The sequence below is a fragment of the Siphateles boraxobius genome, unplaced genomic scaffold (genome assembly GCF_051911475.1).
Source record: "Siphateles boraxobius isolate OS27281-9 unplaced genomic scaffold, OSU_SipBor_1 97, whole genome shotgun sequence".
Taxonomy (NCBI): Eukaryota; Metazoa; Chordata; class Actinopteri; order Cypriniformes; family Leuciscidae; genus Siphateles; species Siphateles boraxobius.
The window spans coordinates 736,507-750,123 of record NW_027509227.1 but is presented as its reverse complement, the minus strand read 5'-3'; the positions used below and the strand labels follow the sequence as shown (position 1 = coordinate 750,123).

Sequence of the window (13,617 nt, the reverse complement as noted above, 5' to 3'; positions counted from 1 at the left end):
TTCCGTTACACACTTTCTCACTCAAATTCATTTCCCAGCGTTCGATATGACGGATCGTTGAAAGGCATTTTGACATTTAAAAAGTCATCTTTGAATCTGAGTCTGGAGATTTGACATTTCACGTCTTTCTTTTCTCGGTGAGTCTGTGTTTGATATCGCGCAGCTTTGAGTCTCAGCATGAAAGCAGAATCTCTTCTGAATCTGACGGCACTTTTACCAGCCGCTCTGAAAACAGAAGCACTAAAACATCTGCTCAAAGAGTCAGATTCAAACTCAAACTGGTTATGTTATCCCTGCTATACCTGGGAAACACATGCACAGAACAGGGATGACTTCACCTCCAAAACTTTTTTGTTTCGCTATTAATATCTGATGACAGATATTTACAATATATATCACAAAGCTTTTAAGGATTTATTCATGGCAGTCAAACAACACACAACACACACACACAAGTATTTTTAACTTTTTGAAACATTTTATTAGATTTTTTATTTTTTATTTTGCTACAAGCTACTAATTATATCTTCAACAGTGCAATTCGACTAATTACTCTCTAGTATTGCATTACAGGTGAAACTTGAAAAATTAGAATATCGTGCAACAGTTCATGTATTTCAGTAATTCAAATTAAAAGGTGAAACTAATATATTTAGTATATATAACTATATACATATGCATGATTATACTTTTCAGAAGGCCGACATTTCTGTATTTAAAATTTATTTTGATTTTTTTTTGATTTCATGTAATGTTAAAATTTTCTGAGATTTTGAATTTGGGGTTTTCATAAGCTGTAAGCCATAATCATCAAAATTATAACTTTTGTTATAATAACAAAAGTTATATAACCTGTGTGTTTCACACACCTGTGTTTTACACTCACCTGCGTCGCACACACACCTGTGTCTTTCACACACCTGCGTCTTACACACACCTGTGTCTCACACACACCTGTGTCTTTCACACACCTGCGTCTTACACACACCTGTGTCTCACACACACCTGTGTCTAACACACACCTGCGTCTCACACACACCTGTGTCTTACACACACCTGCGTCTTACACACACCTGCGTCTTTCACACACCTGTGTCTTACACACACCTGCGTCTCACACACACCTGTGTCTTTCACACACCTGCGTCTTACACATACCTGTGTCTCACACACACCTGTGTCTTACACACACCTGCGTCTCACACACACCTGCGTCTCACACACACCTGTGTCTCACACACCTGTCTCACACACACCTGCGTCTCACACACACCTGTGCCTTACACACACCTGTGTCACACATACCTGTCTTACACACAACTGTCTCACACACACCTGTCTCACACACACCTGTCTTACACACACCTGTCTAACACACACACCTGTGTCTTTCACACACCTGCGTCTCACACACACCTGTGTCTTTCACACACCTGTGTCTTACACACACCTGTGTCTCACACACACCTGTGTCTAACACACACCTGCATCTCACACACACCTGTGTCTTACACACACCTGCATCTTACACACACCTGTGTCTTTCACACACCTGTGTCTTACACACACCTGCGTCTCACACACACCTGTGTCTTTCACACACCTGCGTCTTACACACACCTGTGTCTCACACACACCTGTGTCTCACACACACCTGCGTCTCACACACACCTGTGTCTCACACACCTGTCTCACACACACCTGCGTCTCACACACACCTGTACCTTACACACACCTGTGTCTTACACACACCTGTCTCACACACACCTGTCTTACACACACCTGTCTCACACACACCTGTGTATTACACACACCTGTGTCTCACACACACCTGTATCTTACACACACCTGTCTCACACACACCTGTGTCTTACACACACCTGTATCTCACACACACCTGCGTCTCACACACACCTGTGTCTCACACACACCTTTGTCTTACACACGCCTGTGTCTCACACACACCTGTGTCTCACACACACCTGTCTTACACACACCTGCATTTTACACACACCTGTGTCTTACACACACCTGTCTTACACACACCTGTATCTTTCACACACCTGTGTCTCACACACACCTGTGTCACACACACCTGTCTTACACACACCTGCGTCTTACACACACCTGTCTTACACAAACCTGTCTCACACACACCTGTCTTACACACACCTGTGTCTCACACACACACCTGTGTTTTAAACACACCTGTCTCACACACAACTGCGTCTTACACACACCTGTGTCACACACACCTGTGTCACACACACCTGTCTCACACTCACCTGTGTCTCACACACACCTGTCTCACACACACCTGTGACTCACACACACCTGTGTCTTACACACACCTGTCTCACACACACCTGTGTCTCACACACCTGTGTCTTACACACACCTGTCTCACACACACCTATCTCAAACACACCTGTCTCACACACACCTGTGTCTTACACACACCTGTGTCTCACACACACCTGTAGCGTACACACACCTGTCTCACACACACCTGCGTCTTACACACACCTGTGTCTTACACACACCTGTCTCACACACACCTGTGTCTTACAAACACCTGTCTTACACACACCTGTGTCTTACACACACCTGTCTTACACACACCTGTCTCACACACACCTGTGTCTCACACACACCTGTGTCTTACACACACCTGCGTCTTACACACACCTGTCTTACACACACCTGTGTCTTACAAACACCTGTCTTACACTTACCTGTGTCTTACACACACCTGTCTCATACACACCTGTCTTACACACAGCTGTGTCTTACACACACCTGTCTCACACACATCTGTCTTACAAACACCTGTGTCTTACACACACCTGTCTTACACACACCTGTCTCACACACACCGGTGTCTTACACATACCTGTCTTACACACACCTGTGTCTTACACACACCTGTGTCTCACACACACCTGTAGCGTACACACACCTGTCTCACACACACCTGCGTCTTACACACACCTGTGTCTTACACACACCTGTCTCACACACACCTGTGTCTTACAAACACCTGTCTTACACACACCTGTGTCTTACACACACCTGTCTTACACACACCTGTCTCACACACACCTGTGTCTCACACACACCTGTGTCTTACACACAACTGCGTCTTACACACACCTGTCTTACACACACCTGTCTTACACACACCTGTGTCTTACAAACACCTGTCTTACACTTACCTGTGTCTTACACACACCTGTCTCACACACACCTGTCTTACAAACAGCTGTGTCTTACACACACCTGTCTCACACACACCTGTCTTACAAACACCTGTGTCTTACACACACCTGTCTTACACACACCTGTCTCACACACACCTGTGTCTTACACACACATGTCTTACACACACCTGTCTCACACACACCTGTGTCTTACACACACCTGTCTAACACACACCTGTGTCTTACACACACCTGTCTAACACACACCTGTCTCACACACACCTGTGTCTTACACACACCTGTCTAACACACACCTGTGTCTTACACACACCTGTGTCTTAAACACACCTGTCTCACACACATCTGTGTCTTACACACACCTGTCTCACACACACCTGTGTCTTACACACACCTGTCTCACACACACCTGTCTCACACACACCTGTCTCAAACACACCTGTCTAACACACACCTGTGTCTTACACACACCTGTCTAACACACACCTGTCTCACACACACATGTCTTACACACACCTGTCTAACACACACCTGTGTCTTACACACACCTGTCTCACACACACCTGTGTCTTACACATACCTGTCTCACACACACCTGTCTTACACACACCTGTCTCACACACACCTGTGTATTACACACACCTGTGTCTCACACACACCTGTATCTTACACACACCTGTCTCACACACACCTGTGTCTTACACACACCTGTATCTCACACACACCTGCGTCTCACACACACCTGTGTCTCACACACACCTTTGTCTTACACACGCCTGTGTCTCACACACACCTGTGTCTCACACACACCTGTGTCTTACACACACCTGTGTCTTACACACACTTGTGTCTTACACACACCTGTCTTACACACACCTGCATTTTACACACACCTGTGTCTCACACACACCTGTGTCTTACACACACACCTGTGTCTTACACACACCTGCATTTTACACACACCTGTGTCTTACACACACCTGTCTTACACACACCTGTATCTTTCACACACCTGTGTCTCACACACACCTGTGTCACACACACCTGTGTCTTACACACACCTGCGTCTCACACACACCTGTCTTACACACACCTGCGTCTTACACACACCTGTCTTACATAAACCTGTCTCACACACACCTGTCTTACACACACCTGTGTCTCACACACACACCTGTGTCTTAAACACACCTGTCTCACACACACCTGCGTCTTACACACACCTGTGTCTTACACACACCTGTGTCACACACACCTGTGTCACACACACACCTGTCTCACACACACCTGTCTCACACTCACCTGTGTCTCACACACACCTGTGTCTCACACACACCTGTGTCTTACACACACCTGTCTCACACACACCTGTGTCTCACACACACCTGTGTCTTACACACACCTGTCTTACACACACCTGTCTCACACACACCTGTCTCACACACACCTGTGTCTTACACACACCTGTGTCTCACACACACCTGTATCGTACACACACCTGTCTCACACACACCTGTGTCTTACACACACCTGTGTCTCAAACACACCTGTAGCGTACACACACCTGTCTCACACACACCTGCGTCTTACACACACCTGTGTCTTACACACACCTGTCTCACACACACCTGTGTCTTACAAACACCTGTCTTACACACACCTGTGTCTTACACACACCTGTCTTACACACACCTGTCTCACACACACCTGTGTCCCACACACACCTGTGTCTTACACACACCTGCGTCTTACACACACCTGTCTTACACACACCTGTGTCTTACAACACCTGTCTTACACTTAGCTGTGTCTTACACACACCTGTCTCACACACACCTGTCTTACACACACCTGTCTCACACACACCTGTCTTACAAACACCTGTGTCTTACACACACCTGTCTTACACACACCTGTCTCACACACACCTGTGTCTTACACATACCTGTCTTACACACACCTGCGTCTTACAGACACCTGCGTCTTACACACACCTGTCTTACACACACATGTCTTACACACACCTGTCTCACACACACCTGTGTCTTACACACACCTGTCTAACACACACCTGTGTCTTACACACACCTGTCTAACACACACCTGTCTCACACACACCTGTGTCTTACACACACCTGTCTAACACACACCTGTGTCTTACACACACCTGTGTCTTACACACACCTGTCTCACACACACCTGTGTCTTACACACACCTGTCTCACACACACCTGTCTTACACACACCTGTCTCACACACACCTGTCTAACACACACCTGTAGCGTACACACACCTGTCTCACACACACCTGCGTCTTACACACACCTGTGTCTTACACACACCTGTCTCACACACACCTGTGTTTTACAAACACCTGTCTCACACACACCTGTCTTACAAACACCTGTGTCTTACACACACCTGTCTTACACACACCTGTCTCACACACACCTGTGTCTTACACATACCTGTCTTACACACACCTGCGTCTTACAGACACCTGCGTCTTACACACACCTGTCTTACACACACATGTCTTACACACACCTGTCTCACACACACCTGTGTCTTACACACACCTGTCTAACACACACCTGTGTCTTACACACACCTGTCTAACACACACCTGTCTCACACACACCTGTGTCTTACACACACCTGTCTAACACACACCTGTGTCTAACACACACCTGTGTCTTACACACACCTGTCTCACACACACCTGTGTCTTACACACACCTGTCTCACACACACCTGTCTTACACACACCTGTCTCACACACACCTGTGTCTTACACACACCTGTGTCTCACACACACCTGTATCTTACACACACCTGTCTCACACACACCTGTGTCTTACACACACCTGCGTCTCACACACACCTGTGTCTCACACACACCTTTGTCTTACACACGCCTGTGTCTCACACACACCTGTGTCTCACACACACCTGTCTTACACACACCTGTATCTTTCAGACACCTGTGTCTTACACACACCTGTGTCTCACACACACACCTGTGTCTTAAACACACCTGTCTCACACAGACCTGTCTTACACACACCTGTGTATCACACACACACCTGTGTCTTAAACACACCTGTCTCACACACACCTGCGTCTTACACACACCTGTGTCTTACACACACCTGTGTCACACACACACACCTGTCTCACACATACAAGTCTCACACTCACCTGTGTCTCACACACACCTGTCTCACACACACCTGTCTCACACATACAAGTCTCACACTCACCTGTGTCTCACACACACCTGTCTCACACACACCTGTGTCTTACACACACCTGTCTCACACACACCTGTGTCTTACACACACCTGTCTCACACACGCCTGTCTTACACACACCTGTCTCACACACACCTGTGTCTTACACACACCTTTGTCTCACACACACCTGTATCGTACACACACCTGTGTCACACACACCTGCGTCTTACAAACACCTGCGTCTTACACACACCTGTATCTTACACACAACTGTCTCACACACACCTGTGTCTTACAAACACCTGTCTTACACACACCTGTGTCTTACACACACCTGTCTCACACACACCTGTGTCTCACACACACCTGTCTTACACACACCTGTCTCACACACACCTGTGTCTCACACACACCTGTGTCTTACACACACCTGCGTCTTACACACACCTGTCTCACACACACCTGTGTCTCACACACACCTGTGTCTTACACACACCTGCGTCTTACACACACCTGTCTTACACACACCTGTCTTACACACACCTGTGTCTTACAAACACCTGTCTTACACACAGCTGTGTCTTACACACACCTGTCTCACACACACCTGTCTTACACACACCTGTGTCTTACACACACCTGTCTTACACACACCTGTCTCACTCACACCTGTGTCTTACACATACCTGTCTCACACACACCTGCGTCTTACACACACCTCCATCTTACACACACCTGTCTTACACACACATGTCTCACACACACCTGTCTTACACACACCTGCGTCTTACACACACCTCCATCTTACACACACCTGTCTTACACACACATGTCTCACACATACCTGTCTTACACACACCTGCGTCTTACACACACCTCCATCTTACACACACCTGTCTTACACACACATGTCTCACACACACCTGTCTTACACACAACTGTCTTACACACGCCTGTGTCTTACACACACCTGTGTCTTACACACTCCTGATAATCTTCTCTGCTGCTTTACAAATGCGGTTTGTATTCGCTGTGTTCAGAATCACTTATGAGTCACAAGTGAAATACTTACTCCTGTTAATACCAGATAATCTGTTATATTTCTTCGACTGTGGCTATATTGATATTGAACATTCTTTAAAGTGGGTGGAGTTGAGAAAAATAGCTTTAAAAAATAGATATTTTAAACCTTTGTGATGATATTCAATAGTGGAATGCTACTTTGAAAAACAATTGTCAGCAATAATATAATCATTTGAAAATTCATATTGAAAAGTTTGGTTACACTTTATTTTAAGGTGTCCTTGTTACAGTGCAATTAATTATATCATTAAGTAGTGAATAATATTAATTAACAACATGTGCATATCGTAAGATTAGGGTTTGGCTGAGGGTTGGTCGCTTATATCTTACCAAATGTTTTCATGAATTTAATTATTTCTTCTTCTTTTTTTGTTTTCCCCCTTTTCTTTAATGACGGCAGCACTGATGGATTCAAGTGTACAGTATAAAACCTGATGATCATGTTCAAAGACTTTCTGACCAAAGTCACATGATCACTGTCACATTCCTTATTTAATTAATGACACAGTTAGAATAGTATCTTCAATATAATTCATTTAGAAATATGAGTATAGTAATTTAAATATATTGTATTATAAAATGTAATATAAAAATGTAATAAATATTCAATTACTAATTTTATATTTTTTTCAACTTTTATTTCCATGCTTAAATTAGATATTGAATCCCATATTTGTAATGTGGTCTCAGACTTTTGGAATCTGCTTTGTTTTGATACATTAATAAATATAATGTTCATAGTTATGTATATACCAATTTAACAACTCTCTAAGAAACTACAATATTTACCTTTTGGAAACATTGTAAAATGCCTAATTGGACATATTTTTTAAAATTAAAACCGATTAGAAATGAATTGCACTCCTTAAATGCATTGCCTTTTTGCTGTTCAAGATTTCAATTTAAAACGTAAAGACCGTCTTTAATTCTGCAACCGACTGACAATTTGGAAATATTCACTTCATATTGCCCACAAAATCATTGCAAACATCATGAATATGCAATATGTCACCCAGATATGATTAATAACTGCATAAATAGGTTTGCACTGCAATCATTTTGGCATATGATGATTAGAAATATGTTAGTATGAATCAATATGTTTGCCTAGATCGTATTATTTGGTCAATAATAACATGTACCAGCTTAAATCTTTTCCTGATGCGGGAATATAGAAAATTCTTCCCACTTGAGAGTGAATGTGAAATCTTGTGCTGGTCGAGGGACAGACCTAATGTTTTTTTGTGTTTATTTTGGGTGTTTTGTTGTATAAATCTAAAGACATGTTCTGTCCTCTCCACTAATGGGCTCTTTATTCCTGCTGACAGAGTCTTTCTGCACCGCTAAAGCTCTGAAACCTACAGACACACTGGGTCTTATTCACTAATAATCACACACACACTTACAGTTTGTCTGTTTACATTACTATTTATATCGCATATTGAGTGTGAGAGTTGATCTTTGTTCCTTCATCTGCTTTATGTTGGTCAGTGGACCTCGTTTGACCGCAGAACAAGCTCTTACTCTCTCTGATTTATTTATGGGCATTCTGGAAGTGTTTTGCCGCTTCTGCTTGCCTCAGATGTTTTTACTCCTGCCATTCAGTCACAGATCCTGCAGTTTGATTCAGAAACCTGGCCTGTGTTGCCACATACAGTCTGTGCATTTTGGAAAATAATCTTGCATTGCATCACATTTTTCATAGTACCAAAAATACAGACTTGCAGTAATATTAGCCAACAATTACAAAAAACTAAAAAAAAAATCACTGTGGAGTTTGTTGGTAATACCATGTTATTTTGATACCATTACACTGAATAATTACAATATGATTATCCTTATAATATTTATATAGCATTCCATGGTACTTAAGACAATAGCACATACACTACCATTCAACAGTTTGTGGTTAGTAAGAAATTGTTTTTTTTTTTTTTTTTTGCAAGGATGCTTTAAAGTCTTCATGAAAGGGAAGTTGTTCTCATCTATTCTTCTCTATTGTGTCGTATATCCGAATAAAAAGCTTCTGGAACAAGAGCAAATGTGGGCGGGGCTTGATTGTGTCTGTGTGGAATTGATTGGATGGTTGTGGTTTGCTATTGGCTGATCTCATGTGAGTGACAGGTTATAGCCCCGCCCACATCATCAGAGAAGAGAAGAGATGCTGCAAGAGGAACTTATTCTCATTCAACATTATTAAAGGGATAGTTAACCCAAAAATGTAAATTCTGTCAGTAATTACTCTCCTTCATGTTGTTTCAACCCCGTAAGACCTTCGTTCATCTTCAGAACACGAATTAAGATATTTTTGATGAAATCTGAGAGCTGGATCACTCCTCCATAGGCTTCTAAGGGATTGGCCTCGAGTGAGTTCACTAGTGTAACAGCGCAGCGCTTCTGTGTTGTACGTCACACGCATCACACACATGACCAGCGTCGGCCAATAGTGAGCCTGCGTGTGACGTAGCTCTACGCTATCACACTACGCTATCACACTACGCTATCACACTACGCTATCACACTACACTATCACACTACGCTGTCACACTACGCTATCACACTACACTATCACACTACGCTATCACACTACGCTATCACACTACGCTATCACACTACGCTATCACACTACACTAACACACTACGCTATCACACTACGCTATCACACTACGCTATCACACTACGCAATCACACTACGCTATCACACTACACTATCACACTACACTAACACACTACGCTATCACACTACGCTATCACACTACGCTATCACACTACGCAATCACACTACGCTATCACACTACGCTATCACACTACGCTATCACACTACGCTATCACACTACGCTATCACACTACACTATCACACTACGCTATCACACTACGCTATCACACTACACTAACACACTACGCTATCACACTACGCTATCACACTACGCTATCACACTACGCTATCACACTACGCTATCACACTACGCTATCACACTACGCTATCACACTACGCTATCACACTACGCTATCACACTACGCTATCACACTACGCAATCACACTACGCTATCACACTACGCTATCACACTACGCTATCACACTACGCTATCACACTACGCTATCACACTACACTATCACACTACGCTATCACACTACGCTATCACACTACGCTATCACACTACGCTATCACACTACGCTATCACACTACGCAATCACACTACGCTATCACACTACGCTATCACACTACGCTATCACACTACGCTATCACACTACGCTATCACACTACGCTATCACACTACGCTATCACACTACGCTATCACACTACACTATCACACTACGCTATCACACTACGCTATCACACTACGCTAACTGACTCGACGCCCACAGAGAAGGAAATCAATAGTTGAAATAAAGTCGTTATTTTAGGTTTTTTTGCGCACAAAAAGTATTCTCGTCGCTTGATAAACTTAAGATTGAGCCACTGTAGTCACTTGGACTATTTTAACAATGTCTTTAATAACTTTTCGGGGAACAAGTTTCAATCCCTGAAGAAGCCTATGGAGGAGTGATCCAGCTCTCAGATTTAATCACAAATATCTTAATTCGTGTCCTGAAGATGAACGAAGGTCTTACGGGGTTGAACAACATAAGGGAGAGTAATCACTGACTCTCACTGACAATTTTACTGACAATTTTAATTTATGGGTGAACTATCCCTTTAACACTATAATGATGATGTGCACCTATAAATCATTTATAATAAACACTGCAATCGTCAAATAAATGCTGTGAAAATTCTATTTATCAAAACATCCTGAAAAAAGTGCATCACACAAAAATATTGAGGATAATATGACACAGTATTGCTGATTTTACTGTATTTTCTATCAAATAAATGCAGCTTTGGTGAAGAGACCTCTTTTAGAAACAATATTTTGAGAAAAATAATTGTGTTATTTGCCTTTAAGTTCAAGTTTCACTGTTAAAAATCACTGTACTATGTCTAAAACATAGTGACTCCATGCTATTATTATCTGTGTTTTTTTGTTAAATCTGTTTGTTGACTCGACTGCATTAAATGTGTTTCTGTAGACTGTACGCATTCTCTCTTTCAGAGCTGCTGTAAAATAAACATACAAACCCTGGACATCAAAACGAAATGTATTCGGACATAACCAGCCGTTCTTCTCTGTTTGTGTTTGTTATCTTCCACTCATTCGCACAGTTGCAGACCGTCTCTAACTAGCATAATGTGTTTCCTGAGCCTTGTCTTCCAGGAGTCCTGTGGAGATTTAGATATGATGGGCAGGGGTTTAATGTCTCTGTGACTGCAGGAGCTGCTGAGTTTGGGCTTGTGTGGCGCTGTCCTAAAGTCCTGTGAGGCACAGGAATCTTGAACACGAATCCGTGGTTTACTGCCTCAGGGAACAATACACTCCAGGCTGTGCTTTCATACACACCGTCAGCACTGCAGTTTCCCATGGACTCCGGCCAGGATGCAGCATCCCTGAGAGGAGAAAACATTGTGTATCGCATACAGACTTATATTCTGATAAGTCAAGGGGGACATTCATTCGTTCGTGCGTTCGTTCATTCCTTCATTCATTCTTTTTTTTTTAAATTTTAAGTAGATTTTTATTTATGTATTCATTTTTATTTATGTATTTATATGTATTTATTATATTTATTTTTTAATTTTATTTCCATTTATTTATTTATTTATTTATATGTATTTATGTATTTATATTTGTTTATTTTTATTTTATTTTTACATTTATTTATTTATTATATTTATTTTCATTTGTTTATGTATTTTATTTTTTAACTATGAGTTTAATTAATTTTTAAGAATTTTTAAATAAACTAGAATTTACATTTCCAGAAGAAAATGTGAAGTGGTGCTTGCAGTGGCAAAACTCGCCACTCCGTTGCTAGAGTGTGGTACATGATTGCATACGAGCCAACAAACATGTCTGTACGATGTTCTGGTGCTGAGATATTGCTTATTCATGTTGTTCAGGTTGTTGCTAGGGTGTTCTGGGTGGATGCTAGGCGGTTGCTAGGGTGTTCTGCGTAGTTGCTATGGTGTTTCTAGGCGGTTGCTAGAGTATTCTGGCTGGTTGCTAGGGTGATGCTAGGGTGTTGCTGGGGTGTTCAATTAAAATTGTAAAAAAAAAGAAGAAACAAATCCTCACAAAATACATATATTATAATATAATATAAATTATATAATTATAATTTATAAATCTAATAAATGATTAGCCATTTGAGAAGGTCAGGAATGCAGCAACATATTTGTAATATATTTCCAGTCTGTGTGTGTTCAGAACCATCAGATTTCCTCGAGGTATCAAACTTAATGAAAGAGAATGTAAATCATGCAGAACAAAGAGAAGGAACTAGACAGAATATCAGTGGTTAACAAAAAACATTTGATTTAGAACTGAGCAGTCTTATTTGATTTTGTATTCACAGAGATTTAACTTTGTGTCCCTGCCGACGGACGTTTTGGAGATTGAGGTAAAAGATAAATTCGCCAAGAGCAGACCCATCATCAAACGCTTTCTGGGAAAGTTGGTCGTGCCTGTTCAGAGGCTGCTGGAGAAGAATGCTATTGGGTAGGTCTCCACTAAATAATCACTTTACATACATTAATTATCTGAATGTGAGCCTGCTGAGGACTGTGATTACGCTCTAATTATTGACTTGTTTCTCAAACTACTGGTCCATTTGTGCATGTTTTTCCTCCAGGATTCCAGTTTTCATAGACCTAAAAATATGTTATGTTCACAAGTAGGTACTTTAATTTTAAAGACAATGCAGAGATAGGTTCTTGGTGTGCCTAAAGATTTATTTTATAGCTAATTTCTCACGAGATTTTAAAATGTCAAGCATCCTTGTCTTTCATGTGTCTGTGTGAACAGGGACCGTGTGGTGAGTTACACTTTAGGCCGACGGCTTCCAACAGATCATGTCAGCGGCCAGTTGCAGTTTCGTTTTGAGATAACCTCATCAATTCATCCAGGTCTGTAGGATGTTTACTACTGTATGCTTTTCTCACAACATAAGCAAAACTAACAATACAAATCCTGAGATCATT

The 13,617-nt window shown here is 42.1% G+C and overlaps 1 protein-coding gene across 1 annotated transcript in view; it reads left to right on the top strand.

Annotated features, from left to right (window-relative positions):
* hecw1a (HECT, C2 and WW domain containing E3 ubiquitin protein ligase 1a) overlaps positions 1-13,617 on the top strand; it is a 115,906-nt gene that overhangs the window by 36,532 nt on the left and 65,757 nt on the right. The window contains exons 7-8 of the mRNA XM_077224972.1: positions 12,993-13,135; positions 13,442-13,542. Coding sequence (XP_077081087.1) covers positions 12,993-13,135; positions 13,442-13,542 — 244 coding nt within the window. The remainder of the gene's footprint in view (positions 1-12,992; positions 13,136-13,441; positions 13,543-13,617) is intronic.